The sequence below is a fragment of the Mustelus asterias genome, chromosome 18 (assembly GCF_964213995.1).
Source record: "Mustelus asterias chromosome 18, sMusAst1.hap1.1, whole genome shotgun sequence".
In the NCBI taxonomy this organism is placed as follows: domain Eukaryota; kingdom Metazoa; phylum Chordata; class Chondrichthyes; order Carcharhiniformes; family Triakidae; genus Mustelus; species Mustelus asterias.
In genome coordinates this window covers 56,276,647-56,295,073 of record NC_135818.1, presented here as the reverse complement: position 1 = coordinate 56,295,073, position 18,427 = coordinate 56,276,647, and the positions used below count along the sequence as shown (strand labels likewise).

At 42.8% G+C, this 18,427-nt stretch overlaps 1 protein-coding gene across 1 annotated transcript in view; it reads left to right on the top strand.

Moving 5' to 3' along the window:
• LOC144506838 (kinesin-like protein KIF26A) overlaps positions 1 to 18,427 on the top strand; it is a 215,824-nt gene that overhangs the window by 97,419 nt on the left and 99,978 nt on the right. The window contains exon 4 of the mRNA XM_078233194.1: positions 5,448 to 5,617. Within this exon, the coding sequence (XP_078089320.1) occupies positions 5,448 to 5,617 (170 nt within the window). The remainder of the gene's footprint in view (positions 1 to 5,447; positions 5,618 to 18,427) is intronic.

Genomic DNA, 18,427 nt, shown 5'->3' with positions numbered 1-18,427 from the left:
ACTCATACGATTTTCCTGAGGCCATTACTCCTGCTCCTAACTCATATATAGGAGACCAAAACCTTGGTCAAAGAGTTAGTTTTAAAGGAGCTAAGTGATATAGAGAGGCTGAAAAGTTTGGGGAGGGAATAACAGACCTTTGGGCCTAAGTGGCGTAATTAAAATCAAGGATGCTCACAGGGACAGAATTAGGGAAGTGCAAATATCTCAGAGCATTATTAGTCTGCAGGAGGTTAGAGAGCTAGGGAAGGGCAAGGTCATGGAAGGTTTTGAAGACAAGGATGAGAGCTTTAAGGTTGAGATGCTGCTTAATCAGTAGTCAGTGTAGATCAGCAAACACAGGGACGATGGATGAAACCGGACTCAGAGCAAGTTAGAACATGGGCAGCAGAGTTTGGGTAATGTGAAGTATAAAGAGGGGGGAGACCAGTAAGGAGTCTGTTGGAATGGTCGGCTCTGGCAGTAACAAAGACAGGGATGAGAGTTTCAGCACGGATTGGGCTTGAGGCAGGAAGGAAGCTGGGTGATGTTATAGATGTGAAAATGGGTGGTCTTAGTGAAGGCTCAGATATCTGCTCGGAAATCCATCTCAGGCTCCAATCTGACATGTAAGTTGCCAGGGAGAGGCACAGTGTCAGTGTCTAGGGAGTGAAGTTTGTGGTGGGAACAAAGACCAGTGGGCGGAATTCTCCCACCTGGAACTAAGTCCTATGGCGGGGGTGGGGCCGGGAGTATTTCCTGCTGTAGAGGCTGATAGGAAACCACGCCATATCTTCCAGCCCCAACCCCATTAATTATGCACTGGGGATTGTGAGGGTTGAGGGAGAGAGGGGACAGTGCGGGCTTGAGTGCCTGTGTCCCGCTGTCATATCCAGATGCCATATTGAACATCATTGACTCACTGTTGGAGAAAGAAGATGGATCTCCAGGAACACTCTGAGGCTGCAAGGTGGACCTCCTCAATGACATTGAAGCTGGAAGATCCACCAGATCTCTGCGCCGCCCCCCTCCCCACCCATACCACCCAACCCCACCCCTCCACCCACTGCTGTGGTGTTCCGGGTTCCAGGCGACCTCCATCCTGAACTTCAAAGGCAGTCCCACACATTCTGCGGGCAAATCCCAACTTCTGCGCATCATGTTGTTCCAAACGTGTTCTGGACTGGCGTGTCCCCGCCCCACCTGCCATCTATCCGTCTGGTGGGACATGGGAGAATTCTGCCCAATAGCTTCAATGTTCTCAGTATTGAGTTGGACACATTTCTGATCATCCAGTACTTTTGTTATTCTTTCAGGTGATGTGGGCATCTCTGGCAAGGCCAATATTTGCTGCCCATCATAATTACCCTTAAACTGGGTGGCTTGTTTGGCTATTTCAGAGGGCATTTAATAGCCAACCACATTAATGTGGATCTGGAATCAGACTGATAATGATGGCAGATTTCCTTCACTAAAGGCAAATTTATGGCTGTACAATGCAGAATAAAAAGTCTCACAACACCAGGTTAAGGTCCAACAGGTTTATTTGGCAGCCCAAGCTTTTGGAGTGTCACTCCTTCTTCAGGTGACTCACCTGAAGAAGGAGTGACACTCTGAAAGCTTGTGCGACCAAATAAACCAGTTGGACTTTAACCTGGTGTTGTGAGACTTCTTACTGTGCTTACCCCAGTCCAATGCCGGCATCTCCACATCATGTAAAATGCAGGACAGAGTTCATTCAGGAAAAGGGTATTTGCAACAATTGATGGGAGTTTCAAGGTCACCATAACTGAGAGTAGTTTTAAATTCCAGACTTATTAATTGAGTTTAAATTCCATCAGCAGCAGTAGTGGGAGTTAAAACTGTAGCCCCAGAGCATTAACATGGGCCTCTGGTTAACTAGTCCAATAGCATTATATACCACTGTCTCCCCATGCTGTCGGATAAGCAGGCTGACAACTTCAGAGACAGTGGAGTCAAGCAAGGTAGTGGTGAGGTAGAGCTATGTGTCATCAATGTCCATGCGGAAAGTGAAGTTGTGTCCTTGAATGATGCAGTTTCCAGCAATAGAATGAGATCACTCGCAAAACAACACACTAGCTCTGGGTAGTGCAAATCTGGAAATCGCTCGACCAAAATAAAAGGCCATAGAAGTTTAGCCTATTCAAGTTTCAAGCTGAGATCGATAGATTTTTGTGAGGTAATGGTGTCAATGGATCAAAGGAGGGTAAGTGGCGTTGAGATACTGATCAACCATGGGATTAAAAGGTGGATCATGACTGAAGGCTGCATGTTCTACCCCTTTGTATTGAGTTCTTACTGAATAAGAGCCTTAATTTGAAAATGCATTTTCTGTCAGACTGTCATCGGTAATTTAGAAAGCATTTGCCTGTTTGAATATTATTAAACCTACACTTTTGCAGTACACAAATGATGCCTTCACAAAAAGGAAGTTTTAGCTTTTGTCCTAAGCTTACAGCTGAGGAGATGGCTATAAACTGCAAGACCAAACCCATTCAGGACTTTCAAGTTATGTACCTATCCTGGGTAAACATCTCAACGAATCCCGAAGAAGGTTGTCACAAACTCGCTAAATTCCTCACTTCTGTAATGTGTACCTTCTGTCAATGCACTGGGATGAGTAAAAATTATGACATTACAAATTTGCATGGCTAAGTAAACAGCGAAACACTTCCCTTAGTTATTTTGGCCTTCCGGTTGAATGTGACAATAAAAAATTATGGTTCTGCAAGTAAACAGACTTCAGTTGTCCACAGCATTCATTCTTGTGTGTTTTGCTCCAAACACTATCTTTAGAGAGAGGGAAATACTAGCAACCTAATATTTATTGCATGAAATACAAGCAGATTAAAAGTCACTTCATACAATTTAATATTTAAATGAAGAGTGGTAGGAGGTATTGATTGTAAAACACTGAAGCAAATTGCAGAAATCAGTTGGCTCAGTGACGGTACACACTCGCTGACAAAAAGCAGGTTTGCACAATTAAAGAAGAAAGTAGGAGATACACAGGCAAAAGAAACTGCCAGACTTTGTGAGTTAAGAAAATGTTGTCAGCATATTTTAAAAGACATCCCAGTAGATCTTTCTCTTTTTCTTTGTAGTTGAGTAAAAGAGTGTGTTTTTGTTACAAGCAGTACTTTCAGAAGTCTTATCTGGAGGGCCTGAGGCATTGCACTCAACAGTAAATGGAAATTCATTGCTGGAAATTGATATATCTTTAGGCAATTTCAATGACATTAGGCAAAGAAGATCTAAGAAACAACTCTATAATTTTACCTGCACTACATGGATTTTTGCTGCCCCTTCTGCACTGAACATATGATTAGCAGCAGCCACGCATTATTGTCCCTGTTCAATGACATGGCTTTGGACTGATGGTGGGCTAAAGGTTATACGCATGTCGCAGGAGACTGGGAATTCAGACAACAGAATTTAAAAACTGTTGACAGCTTTTATTGGTTAGTTTTTTTTTCCCCCAGGAGGTTGCTTTTCATGATTAACAGCCCACATAAGACCCAGTTCCTATTCAACTGCTGCATGTTTCCGTTCGTTGACTTTGACAGAGTGACTGAGACTGTTTGATGTATAGTTTTACTTTGCAAATTACTGGCCCAGTACTGCTATCCATTGACATTCTTATGGAAGGCACTTGGAAATGAGGATTAACTGCTGTAGTATTTCTGGAAGCTTGAATGGGCCAAGGGGATATGATCTGTAAGAGGCCATGCCAAGAATAGTCACAGTGGTCCAGTAAAGATGAGAGTGTGGCCTTAATTGGTAGGTTGGGAAACATTGTTCAGAATGAGCTACAGCCTCAGTAGTGGTGTGTGTGTGCGTGAGTGTGTGCACCTTTTGACTCCTTAACTTCATATGGTCAGCATTATATAGCTAATCTCCTTCCATACATTTCATCTATTTCTGCATGTTCCTGGATTAATCTCCAAGGTCGACAAAATAAATCTAAAGTGTCGAACTTATCTAAAACTGAATAAGTATTTGCTTATTGATTCAACTGTTGAAAGGAAGAATTAAATTAGTATAGAAGAAGCATATGCATCTGAAACTCGTTCACCCATATTAACATATTGACCATATGAAATTAATAGCTGTCTCAGTATAGTTCTGGCTATTCAAATTGCAAGGATGCAATAAATGTTGAGTTGTGTCCTGAGATTAGAACTTGCCCTAGCGATCATACATATATGCATTTTATTAAAATGCAAAACTGAGAATACCTTCCCAATTATTGGCAAGTCTCTCATTTTAAAGATGTTTGATTTTGTCCGTTCCTCAGCTTTGTTCCAAAGTATGGGTGCATGCACTTTCTTTGGATGCAAACTCTCCCAATCGAGTGGTGCTCTTAAAAGAGTCCTAATGTGACTGGGATTTAGTTTCAGTGTTCTTCAATAGTCATACCAAATAGCTGTGTGTGTATGCATGTGTGTGTGTGTGTGTATGCTTGTATGCACGTGTATGTGTCCGTGTGTGTATGTGTGTGCGTATGCATGTCTGTTTGTATGTGTGTCTGTATGCCTGTGAGTATGTATGCGTGTGTGCTTTCGTGTGTGTATCTGCATGTGTGTGCCAGAGTGTGTGTGCGTGCATGTGTGTGTATGCCTGTGTGTATGTATGTCTGCATATGTGATTTTGTGTGTGTCTGCATGTGTGTGCCTGTGTGTATGTGTATGCTTACGTGTGTATGTCTGTATACCTGTGCGTATGTATGCAAGTGTCTTTGTGTGTGTGTGTGTGTTTTTGTGCGTGTGTGTGTGTATGTGTGCGTGTGTGTGTGTATGTGTGCGTGTGTGTGTGTATGTGTGCGTGTGTGTGTACATACATACATCTCAATTATAGAAACCAGAAATGGATGCTCGGAAGGCATTCAGTGGTGTCCGTTCAACAGGAGTACAATATTTAGCATTTTCAAATTGATCATATTTTTACAAAAGACGTCACATTGACTGTTTGGAGAAACAAAGGCATTTTCAAAAAAGAAAGTTGAATGACCTTGCAAACAGTATGATTCATTTAACTTGTACAAGGTACCGCTGAAATAGGTGGTAACCCCAGGTGATGGACTACTGAGAAACCATGTATGGCAGATATCCATAACAAAAGGCAAACAGCTCTGCAATTGAATGATAAAATGTGTGACAATAATGGAAATCGGTTTATATTTCTCCATTACTTCATGGTTGTCAGACTGTTTAACTGTGCATTACTCTGACCAAAGCCTCTTAGTTGTATGCTGCTGACTAGTGAATTCACGGTTGTAACCTCTAATACTGGGCAATGTAAGACATGCTTGTCCACCTTAATTAATTTTAGTTGTCACTACCGCAACCTCTGCAATGAATGAGGGAGCTAACCAACAATGATATAGAGCAAAATGCTTTACAAGTCGGTGTGTCATCCATCGTCTGCTGTTTATTTTTCATCTTCAGGCACAGGCAACAATGACAGAGAGCGGGAAAGAAGACTCGTCTCAAGAAACCATCATCTCACCAAGCAGCGGCAGTCAAGCCTGGGCAACCGGCCCACCAGCCTCACAGAATTCATTACTCCCTGGCAGGATTTCTTCTGGCACTTCAGCGGCTGCATCTTTTTTTATCAGGTATTGGATTGTTTCATTCAATTTGCAAGTTGAGATAAACACTTTCAGCCAATCCTTGATTCAGCATGATTTTCTTTCCTCAATACGGAAGAGAAATATCTTCAGTATTCTGCAATAAATTTGCAGAAGCAACAGATATTTTAGGAATTGATTTCGAAGCCAATGACAAAACTATTGGATACTTTAATATATTTTGGGTTCCCTTTCCACTCATTTTGTCAATTGCTTTTTCTCTTGTTCCCCCTGGGTGGATCTCAGCTTTGGGGTCAATGGCACTAAAAAAGTTTAAAGTTAATTTATTAGTGTCACAAGAAGGTACACATTAACACTGCAATTAAGTTACTGCAAAAATCCCCCAATCGTCACACTCCGGCGCCTGTTTGGGTACACTGAGGGAGAATGTAGCATGGCCGATGCACCTAACCAGCACGTCTTTCGGACTTGTGGGAGGAAATCGCAGCAACCCCACGCAGACACGGAGAGAACGTGTAAACTCCACACAAACAGTGACCTAAGCCGGGAATCGAACCTGGAGACGGCTTGCCACTGGCTGCCGATGGGATCTACTGGTCTGGCTGAAGTCTGTGGCCATTTGTGTAGCTTGCCGCTGCGGGGGGTGGGGGGGGGGCGGCGGGGGGGGGCGGCGGGGGTCCAACTTCAGCAGGACTGAAAGAGCCCATTGGCAGAAAAGGGCTGGGAAATCCCACCGGTGGTTGCTACTTGATCATGATGGGGTGAGGGTTGCTGCAGTCCATGTGGTGAAAGCTTCCCAGTGTGCTGCTAGGGAGGGAGGATTTTGTCCCAGTTATAATAACAGAATTTCAATCTATGTCAGCATGATGTGTCATTTGGAGGGAAACCTGCAGTTCTTCTGGGAGATAGAGGGTTAAGAAGTCTGGTAGGTTGCTGCAGTGCATCTTACACACAGCAGCCACGGTGGAGGAAATAAACGTTTAAGGTACATTAATTACCCATTATCCTCACCACAGAAAGCTAGGCCCAGTCATTAACAGCTTAAGTAACCTTTAAAAACTTGGTAATTATCAATGACCGCCAATTTCTAGCCCAGAAAATGAACAGTGATGTGGAGATGCCGGTGTTGGACTGAGGTGGACACAGTATGAAGTCTCACAACACCAGGTTATCATTATAGATGCAGAACGGTCTTCCTATAGGTTGTAAATTGTTTCGGGGATTTTAAAATTCCTTTCTGTCTTTTTTCTCTCTTCTAATCCAATCTTCCTTTCCCTCTCCTCATGTCTCTTTTTGTACCCGATTTGACATTAATTCCCCCACTCTCGGCACAGCGGTTAGCACTGCTGCCTCACAGCACCAGGGACCCGGGTTCAATTCCGGTCTTGGGTGACTGTGTGGAGTCTGCACACTCTCCCCGCGTTTGCGTGGGTTTCCTCCGGTTGCTCCAGTTTCCTTCCACACTCCAAAGATGTGCAGATTAGGTGGATTGCCCATCCTTAATTGCCTCTTGGGGTCCAATGAAGCGTAGGTTAGGTGGATTAGCCATGGTAAATGTGAGGGGTTATGAGGATAGGGTGGAGGGGAGGGCTTGGGTGTGATGCTCTTTCGGAGAGTCAATGCAGATTTGATGGGCCGGACAGCCTCTTTCAGCACTGGAGGGATTCTATGGTTCGATGCACCCTCCTTCTCAGATCTTCCTTCTCAATCCTTTAATCTCATTGGTTAAGGAGGTGAACTTTTCAGTTGTTTCCAAGGCGCCAGGTGGCATGTTACCTTTTCCATGGGCATTATAGCTCACACAGCCACATTAAACCCAAGTGTGCACAAACAAGTCTAACTAATGGGGCACGCCATGTGATACCCTGCTCCGTTCAAATTTGGCCCTTTGCCTCAGAGGGGAACCATCACCTTGAAGGAGATGTTACAAAATGTGCTGTTTACTCCGCTTATAGACACCAATTTGTTTTTGTAGCCACCCTAAACATGACAGAACACAGTGCCTCCTTGCAGGTGCTAATGATGCCATTGTAATAGCCAGTAGCAGAGATACAGTTTTACCTTAAACTCTCTATTGCATTAGCACCAACTCACCCATTATTAGGAATATGGACTGTGATTTTTCTTACACAATAGTTCACTTTTTTCCATGAAAGAATCTGACGGTAAAAGCACAAATTGATGTTGGTTGGAGTTTTCCAGGACGTTCATGCCCTGCCGCTGCTCGGAGCGAGGATGGAGAATTTGGCGCTCAGCCAAATCTCCGTTCAGTGCTGTGGGACCGAAGAATCCCGCTGGCTGAAAGTGTTGCAACATGCAGTTGACGTCAGGGCAGCATTTAACCACGTACAGCCTTCTAAGATTTTGAGCAACATTGAAGGTAACATTGAACATTAAGAATCAGGGGGAAAACTCTCCATTGATTGGAGTCATAGTACAGCACAAAGGAAGATATTTGTGGTTGCTGGATGCCAATTATCTCAGCCCCGGAACATCACTGCAGAAGTTCCTCAGGGTGGTGTCCTTGGCCCAGAAATCTTCAGTTGCTTCATCAATTACTTTACCTCCAATCTACTATGATGAGTGGGGATGTTTGCCAATGATAGCACATTGCTCAGTACCATTCACGACTCCTCAGTTACTGAAGTATTCCACAATAGCATGCAGCAAGACCTGGACAATATTCAGTTTTGGTAAGAGGCAAGCAGCATTCGTACCACACAAGTGTCAGGCAATGACCATCTCCAACAACAGAGAATCCAACCACCTCTGCTGGACATTCCACAGCATTACTATCCCTGAATCATTCACCATCTACATCTTCGCCAGAAATTTAACTGGACCAATCCCTTTAAATACTATGGTTACAAGGGCAGATCGGGGAGAAGAATTCTGTGGTGGATAACTCACATCCTGACTCCCCAAACGCTGCGCATCACCTACAAGGCACATGTGATGAATGTGCTGCAGTACTGTCCACTTGTCTGCAGTACATTTCCAACAGCGCTCAAGAAGTTCAACACTATCCAAGGCATGATTTGTATCCCATCCATCACCTTAAATATTCACATCCTCCACCACCGTACGCAGTGCTAACAGTGTGTATGATAGACCATATTCACAAAGCAATTCATCAAGACTCCTTCAGCAGCATCTTCCAAATCCGCAGTTTCTACCACTTGGAATCTATAGGGGATTGCATAGAAACTTATAAAATTCTCACAGGATTAGACAGGGTAGATTCAGAAAGAATGTTCCCAATGGTGGGGGACTAGGGGTCATGGTTTGAGGATAATAGATAAACTTTTTAGGAGTGGTTAGTCACTGCTGCCTCACAGCGCCAGGGACCCGGGTTCAATTCCGGCCTCGGGTCTCTGTTTGAGTGGAGTTAGCACGTTCTCCCCGTGTCTGCGTGGGTTTCCTCCGAGTGCTCCAGTTTCCTCCCACAGTCCAAGGATCTGTGGGTTAGGTTGATTGGCCATGCTAAATTGACCCTAGTGTCAGAGGATTAGAAGGGTAAATATGTGGGGTTACGGGAATAGGGCCTGGGTGGGATTGTGGTCGGTGCAGACTCAATGGGCTGGATGGCCTCCTTCTGCACTGTGGGATTTCATGATTCTATGACTGAGGTGAGGAAGAAACTTCTTCACCCAGAGAGTGGGGAATCTGTGGAATTCACCACCACAGAAAGTAGTTAAGACCAAAACATTGTGTGATTTCAAGAAGAAATTAGATATAGCTCTTGGGGCTAAAGAGATCAAGGGATATGGAGGGAAGGCAGGATCAGGATATTGAATTTGATGATCAGCCATGATCTAAATGAATGGCGGAGCAGGCTCAAAGGGCCGCATGGCCTACTCCTGCTTCTAGTTTCTATGTTTCGATGTTTCTACAGAAGAACAACCCCACCTGAAAGTTTCCCTTCAAGTTACGCACCATCCTGACTTGGAACTGTATTGCTGTCCTTCACTGTCACTGGCTCAAAGTCTTGGAAATCTCTTCCTAACAGCGCTGTGGGTGTACCTACAGATGGGCTGCAGTGGTTCAAGACAATAGCTCACCAGCAACTCCTCGATGGACTATCAATGTTGTCCTTGTCAGCGATTTCACTTCCCAACAATGAAGGATAAAAAGGATTATAAGTTTAACATAGATCAAAAGATCAAAGTGACTACATTAAAGGATTCAGAGACCGATTTATAAAGAATATTCCAAGTGTTACATGGCACATGTAATTCTCATTGAAAATGCAACAAAGTTACAGATATGCAAATTTCAGCGCACTTGTGACATTTAGACATTCATTGGGTGATTTATATTAATGCTGATGCAAATTGCAAGTTAATGTTGTGAAATGCAGGAGAAAGGTGACCTTCATGTCATTTGCACTTGTGAATTTAATGCACAGAAGAAAATATTGTCAAGTATTTTTAAAACAGTCAAAAATAATGCAGTGAACAGTTCATTGAACTGAAGTCATCAAAGCATCAATTAGCTGTGCTGCTTTTCGATTTTGAATGAGAAACTCTTCAAAAATTTTAAAAGCTGCACAAATATTCATTCCTGCATTACATTGACAAGCAGTTGCTGGGGTGAAAGAGGTAGACTCCCAGCACAGTGAGTAATGGCAGGCAGAAACAACGATAAATATTTGCAAATTTCAGAAGGGCATTTAGCAACTTGCTTTATTTTGTCACGATGACAAATGCACAGTTCTAAGCTTATGATCGTTAACCTGTAAAATTGCTATGGATTTTTTTTCTGTACGGGATGTTGGCAAAACATCTTCTTCCCTTAGTATAGTTGGTGTTCGGAGACGATTTGTTGCTGAGTGTGTCCCATCTGAAGTCGATAGCAGTGACAGCCCACGTAATGTTAAACCATATGGCAGGCACTGACACTTGATGGGTCAGTGATAAGCATTTGGTCATTAGGATCAACCATGAAATGCCTCCTATATAATTGAGGTTACTCAAAAGAACAGATACCTTATCAGCTTTAGCTGTGGGGGCACAGCTTGCAGATGCTCAATGTACTGATTGTTCTGTGACTGAGCATATGATTAGTGTATTGAGGCAGTATGTTCCTAATGAAATGGCAGCAAAAATGCATATCAGTAACACCAGTGCTGAAAAATGACTAATGCGGTGTTCTTCAGTGCATTTCACTGTTCAATTAGTGCCTGTAAACTGTGCTTGAGGCATCAATTTGTTTTAACTTTAATGATCAGATGGGTTCTAGCTAAACATTGCTAGGAAGTCAATCTGACTCCTTTTGCTCATTAATTTTTCTCATGCCTCATTTCTATTATGAGACAGAGGTCCAGTGATTTAGAACTGTTCTGGTGTGTCTTGACTCCACTTTAATTAGTTTGTTACTCCAGTGATGCCATGTTTATTAAGAGAGTGTGTTGCTGCATCAACAATGCCACCAAATGGGAGCTCCAGAAGGCAGGAGCAGGCTACCTATGAAGGTAGTCCTGTCAGTCGCTGGATCAGTTCACCGCTGACAGCCTGGTAGCATTACTCCCGGCAGCTGGGGAAAATTTGAGGTGTGGGGTTGGGGGGGGGCGCGGAGGTGCGGTTGCCAGCACAACTGGGGAACATGTTCGCTTGCAGCTGTTTTTAACAACAATAAGCAGATTGGTTCTCTTGATGACGACTTTTGTTAAACTCTATAACCATTCTGCCAATTGGATGATCCTTTGGAGGACAGATTGTGCAGTTACCCTGAGCTCTTCGTTTTTTCAAAAAAAAAGAAAATGCTTTTTACACAATATAGTTCATAAAAAATGTAATGCTTGGCTCAAAAATGTCCTCAAAGCCCTTTATGATCAGCACCGTTGAATTTTTGAGGAGAAAATTTGTGTCTCTGTGCGTTAAGCTTCAACCTACTGACATATGACCTTGAAAGGTAACCATAGTAACAGATGTACATAAAAAAAGAATTATCCATTTCCCTCTGTTGCAAATGTAGTGCATAGAACTTAAACTTTGGCCTCCATAGTGAATTGTATTAAGCAGCTCTGTGATGTGTTTACAAATAAAATGTGCATAAGGGGGTTGGGCGTTTAATATGAAGGCAGCAAGAAAGAGGATTAAAGAGATTCTGAGGAAAGCGATTGTTAAATTTTTGTGTATTTTCTAATTGCAATTTGCACCAAGTCATTCACAAGAGAAAAAGTGACAGCAGCATAATGCTACAACAAGTTGTTATGTACGTGCTGGTTGACTTTGAAAGCTAAAGGTTACTGATTCATATTTAAATAAGACAAATATGAGGTGCTAATGGGCTGGCTGGTCACATTGAATTCACACTAAGGGGAGTGTCCATGGGCTGTGTGGTCAGAAAGGGTCAGCTACTAATAACTCAACTCAATTCTAACCACAGCACAGCCCATTAAAGGAAGTTTATTCGGTGTATGAATGCATTGAAAGGCCAAAAGCCACTTCAGCATGAGGTTAATCCCAGACTAAAAGCAAAGAGGAAAAAACATCAAAAATAGAAGGGACCAACATAATCTTTTGCTCTGCGCTTGAATACAGTGCTCATTGTAATGGTTGCTTTGCGACTAGAGCAATGTGGCCTACCACAAACTTTCCACAGTATTTAGTTGCAAATATGTAATCATTGGCTTCTTGTTTTATGATCCTTAAAGAAGGAGAATACATTTAGCAGCTTAGTTTCCATTATGATGTGGTGTAGTTTTGTATAGGAGTTTCCAACTGCAGTCATTGCTTCTATTCAGTGACAAAACCCTAACCATTTAGATTAAGCTCCCTCTGACTGATGTAAATAGGGTATTAGCAACCAAAATGTGCCATCTGGTCACTTACTATCCCATTTATCTTGCCACTCAGCCCTCTTGGCCGGTTTTTGAGTCAATGCATATACTTGCTTCAGGTGGGTGGTGGATGGCGTGGGGTAGGAAGGATGGCTAATTTCTCACATGTGAATCCGAGTCCAGTCCACCTTCCTGTACTGGGCACTGAGCAAATTAACCAGTGGTCTTCGCTAAGTTGTAGGGCAGCATGGTGGCACAGTGGTTAGCACTGCTGCCTCACAGCACCAGGGACCCGGGTTCGATTCCCGGCTTGGGTCACTGTCTGTGCAGAGTCTGCAAGTTCTCCTCGTGAGTGCGTGGGTTTCCTCCGGGTGCTCCAGTTTCTTCCCACAGTCCAAAGATATGCAGGTTAAGTGGATTGGTCATACTAAATTTCCCCTTAAATGTATAGATTAGGGGAATTAGTGGGGTAAATATTTGGGGTTACGGGGATAGGGCCTGGGTAAGATGCTCTGTCGGAGAGTTGGTGCAGACTTGATGGGCCGAATGGCTTCCTTCTGCACTGTAGGGATTCTATGTAGTAAGATGCTCATATGGCTCAAGCCTGAAATAGACTTGGACCTTACATTGGGAAGAATGGGCCACTATCCACCTGTTTTCCACCAGTGGTTTAAACCACCTCTAATATGAGTACTACAAACCAGCAACTATCTGAGATGGCATATACCACCAAGGTATTTCTGATCCCCCACAGCCTTGAAAGGAATTGCCAGTGTGCTATTAAGAGGAGAGATGGCTAAAAGACATGGCTGTCAAAGGACTTACCGGTTGGAGGTATGCTGACCAGCCATTTGGCAGCAGCGGGTAAGTCAGGGTGGTAGGGTGGGGGGGGGGGGGGGTGGGGGGGGGGGGGGGGGGTGGGGGGGGGGGGGGGGGTGGGGGGTGGGGAGGGGTGGGGAGAGGTCAAAGCGAGTGGGGAGAGTGTCAGGGAAGAGATTGCTGGCTGGCAGCCAGGAACACGACCGGTGGCTGATTTTCCCCTTGTTAGCCTAAGTGTGCTGAGGCCAATTTTGCTGCTCCATTGTCACCCAGCCAAGATCAACAAAACAAACACTTTCAACATTTTTGATAGCTCTTGTAATGCCTCTGCTTTTTTCTGGCTGCAGTTCAGATACGTAGGTTGCTTTAGCCACTGTTGGATGATCCCTCTGTTTATAAGACACAGTGTGATTTACAGTAAATCCATTTTATCAGCTTCTTATTCGAATCAATTCTCATCTTTATTTTTTTTTGGCTAATTTGAAAGGAAAGTGACTGTCTGTTTAATATAATTAGCTGTAATCTAAATGGGGCTTAAATCCTGTTCTCAATCATGCAAGTGCTTTGTGCAGTAATAGATGTATTAAGATGAGAAGTCAGGCATCTGTTAGCAAAAGAAAGAGGTCAGATTAATTTAGTTCTGGTTGGTTTAGCATGTTCTCTGAACCATTGAAACTTCCATTACATCACTATTTGCTAAAAGTGATATTGCCTACATTATAATTATACTGGGAAACACAAATTTAAGAAGGGAATAGCCCAAAATTCTCCAAGGTAAGTAATATAATTGAAATATGCATAAATATCAACAAGAAGACTGGAGAGGCTTGTATGCATATGAACATATGAATTAAGAGCAAGCGTAGGCAATTCAGCTCCTTGAGACTGCTCCATTATTTAATACGACCATGACTACTCCGATTGTGGCCTCCACGTCACTTTCCCGCCTACCCTGATCCCCTTAGGTTCTTGACTAACAAGGAAATCAATCTACCTCTGCCTTAAAGATATTCAATGACCCTGCCTCTACAGACTTACGACCCTCTGAGAGAAAATGTTTCTCATCATCTGTCTTAAATGGGACATCCCTTAAAATGTTAAACTATGTCACCTAGTTCTGGTCGCTCCCATGAGGGGAAAAATTCTTTCAGGATCCACACCATCAAGCCCCCTCAGGATCATAGAATCTCGACAGTGCAGAGGGAGGCCATTCAGCCCATCGAGTCTGCACTGATCTTGTATGTTTGAATAAAATCACCTCTCATTCTTCTGAATTCGAGTGGATACTGGCCCAACCTTGTCCAAATTTTTCTCAGAAGGTAACCCCCTCATCTCAGGAATCAGGTGAGTGAACTTTCTTTGAACTGTTTCTAATACAGTTATGTCCTTTCTCAAATAAGGAGACCAAAACTGTACACAGTACTCCTGGTGTGTCACACCAATGTCCTGTACAACTGTAGCAAAATATCACTGCCTTTATATTCCATTCGTCTTGCAACAAACAACAACATTCCGTTTGCCTTCCTAATAACTTACTGTACCTGCACAGTAACTTTTTGTGATTCATGTAACAGGACACCCAGATCCCGCTTTACCTCAGATTTCTACAATCTCCCTCCATTGAGATAATATGCTGCATTCCAGTTCTTCCTGTCACAGTAGACAAGTTCACATTTTACCACATTATACTCCATCTGCCAAATTTGCCTACTCACATAACCTATTTATATTCCCTTGCAACTCCCCATGTCTTCTTCATAACTTACTTTCCTACCTACCTTAGTATTATCTGCAAACGCAGCGACCATATCTTCTGTCCCTTCGCCCAAGTCATTTATATATTGTGCAAAAAGTTGAGGCCTCAGCACTGATCATTGTGGCACACCATTTGTTACACCTTGCGAACCTGAAAATAACTCATATGCCTACTCTGTTTCCGGTTAGCTAACCAATCTTCTATTTATGTTAATATGCTACCCCCTACACCATGAACTCTTATTTTGTGTAGTAATCTTTGATGTGGCACCTTGCCAAATGTCTTCTGGAAATCAAAGTACACCACATTCATAGGTTCCCCTTTATTAATGTTGCTTATTACTTCCTCAAAGAACTCTAATAACTTAGTCAAACATGATTTCCCATTCACAAAACCATGTTGACATTGCCTGATTTCATTGAGATTTTCTAAATGCCCAGCTATAACCTCTTTAATAATAGAATCTAGAATTTTCCCTCTGACAGATATGAAGCTAACTGGTCTGTATCTGGTCTGTCTCTCTCCCTTCTTGAATAAAGAAGTTACATTCACTATTTTCTACTCTGATAGGCCCTTTCCAGAATCTAAGGAATTTTGGACAATCAAAACTAATGCAACTGCTATCTCAGCAGCCACTTAGAATCAAAGAATCCCTACAGTGCAGAAGGCGGCCATTTTGTCCATCGAGTCTGCACCAACTACAATCCCACCCAGGCCATATACCCTTAACCGCACCTATTTATCCTGCTAGTCTCCCAGACACAAAGGGGCAATTCAGCTTGGCCAATCAACCTAACTCGCACATCTTGGGAGTGTGGGAGGAAACTGGAGCACCTGGAGGAAACCCACACAGACATGGGGAGAATGTGCAAACTCCACACAGACACTTAACCCTCTCTCCACTTGCATTGTCTGCACCTGTAAAGACTTGATTACCTATTAAGATTCGCATTCCAACCATTATCTTGTAAATTGAGTTCTTGTCTGTATATGCTCTGATTGTGAATCCAATCCTCCACTCACCTGATGAAGGGGCAGTGCTCAGAAAGCTTGTGCTACCCAATAAACCTGTTGAGACTTCTTACTGTGTCCACACAGACAGTGGCCTGAGCCCGGAAGATCCTAGGATGAAGTACTTCAAAACATGGGGACTTGTTGGTTCTAATAATTTCCTCAGCACCCTTTCCCTGGTGATTGTAATTGTTTTAAGTTTCCCTGCTCCCTTTCACCTTATTCACAATAATTTTTGGGGTGTTATTTGTATCCCTCTACAGTGAAGAGAGAGGCAAAATATCTGTTCAATTCTTCTGCTACTTCCTTATTTTCCATTATTAATTTCCCCATACTCATGGTAGAGGACCAATGCTCACTTGAGTTGCTCTTTTCCTTTTTAAATACCTGCAGAAATGATTATTATCTTATACCTCCAGCTATCTTTCTCTCGTACTCTAATTTCTCCCTCCTCATTATTCTTTCAGTTCTACTTTGCTGTTTTTTTTAATGTTCTGTCCAATCTTCTGACCTGCCATTAATCTTTGTGGAATTGTACACTTTTTTTTTCTTTCAACCTGATACTATGTTTAACTTCCTTAGTTAGCTACGGCTGGTGTGTCCTTCCCGTAGAGTCTTTCTTTCTCACTGGAATTAATGTTTTGCTGAGCGTTATAAAATTCCTTAAATGTCTGCCACTTCCTTAACCTAATTTTCTAGTTCACTTTAGCCAGCTCTGTCTTTATTTAAGTTTAAAATGCCACTCTTCTCTCCCTCAGAATGGAATATGAAATTCAATCATGTTATTAAAATTAAAATCATGTCTCACAAATTTGATTGAGTTTTTTTGAAGGGGTAACCAAGAAGGTAGGTGATGGTAGTGCAGTCGATGTTGTCTACATGGACTTTAGCAAGGCCTTTGACAAGGTACCATATGATAGGTTGTTGAATAAGATTAAATCTCATGGATCCAGAGTGAGGTAGCCAAATGGATACAAAATTGGCTTGATGACAGAAGACAGAGGTTTGTTTTTCAAACTGGAGGCCTGTGACCAGTGGTGTGCCTGAGGGATCGGTGCTGGGTCCACTGTTATTTGTCATTTATATTGATGATTTGGATGAGAATTTAGTAGGCATGGTTAGTAAGTTTGCAGAAGACACCAAGATTGGTGGCATAGTGGACAGTGAAGAAGGTTATCTAGGATTGCAACGGGACCTTGATCAATTGGGCCAGTGGGCAGGCAAATGGCAGATGGAGTTTAATTTAGATAAATGCGAGGTGATGCATTTTGGTAGATTAAACCAGGGCAGGACTTACTCAGTTAATGGTAGGACATTGGGGAGAGTTATAGAACAAAGAGATCTAGGGGTACATGTTAAAAGCTCATTGAAAGTGGAGTCACAGGTGGACAGAGTGGTGAAGAAGGCATTCGGCATGCTTGGTTTCATTGGTCAGAACATTGAATACAGGAGTTAGGATATCTTGTTGAAGTTGTACAAGACATTGGTAAGGCCACACTTGGAATACTGTGTACGTTTCTGGTCATCCTACTATAGAAAGGATATTATTAAACTAAAAAGAGTGCAGAAAAGATTTACTAGGATGCTACCGGGACTTGATGGTTTGAGTTATAAGGAGAGGCTGGATAGACTGGGACTTTTTCCTCTGGAGCGTAGGAGGCTGACGGATGATCTTATAGAGGTCTATAAAATAATGGGGGGCATAGATCAGCTATATAGTCAATATCTTTTCCCAAAGGTAGAGGAGTCTAAAACTAGAGGGCATGTGTTTAAGTTGAGAGGGGAGAGATACAAAAGTGTCCAGAGGGGCAATTTTTTCACACAGAGGGTGGTGAGTGTCTTGAACAAGCTGTCAGAGGCAGTAGTAGAGGTGGGTACAATTTTGTCTTTTAAAAAGCATTTAGACAGTTACATGCGTAAAATGGGTGTAGAGGGATATGGGCCAAATGCGGGCAATTGGGACTAACTTAGGGATTAAAAAAGGGGCCGGCATGGACAAATTGGGCTGAAGAGCCTGTTTCCATCTGTAAACCTCTATGATCACTGCTACCTTGGGGTGCCTTTACAATGAGGCCGTGAATTAATCTTTTCTCATTGCACATAACAAGTTCTAGTATAGCCTACTCTCTGCTTGGCTCTAGAATGTGTTGATCTAAGAAACCATCCCAAAAACACTCTATGAATTTATTACCCAGGCTACCTTTACTATCTGATTCATTGAATCCAAATGTAGATTAAAATCACCCATGATTATCGCTGCAACTTTGTCACAGGTCTCCATTATTTCTTTCTGTGTAGGCTTTCCTACAGTCTGATTACTGTTAGGTGACCTCTAGACTACTCCCACAAGTGGCTTTCTTCCTTAGTTATTTCTTATCTGTAACCAAACTGATTCTACATCTTGATCTTCAGAACTAAGGTCATCCCTCTCTAATGTATTCCTGCCATCATTAATTAACAGAGCCAC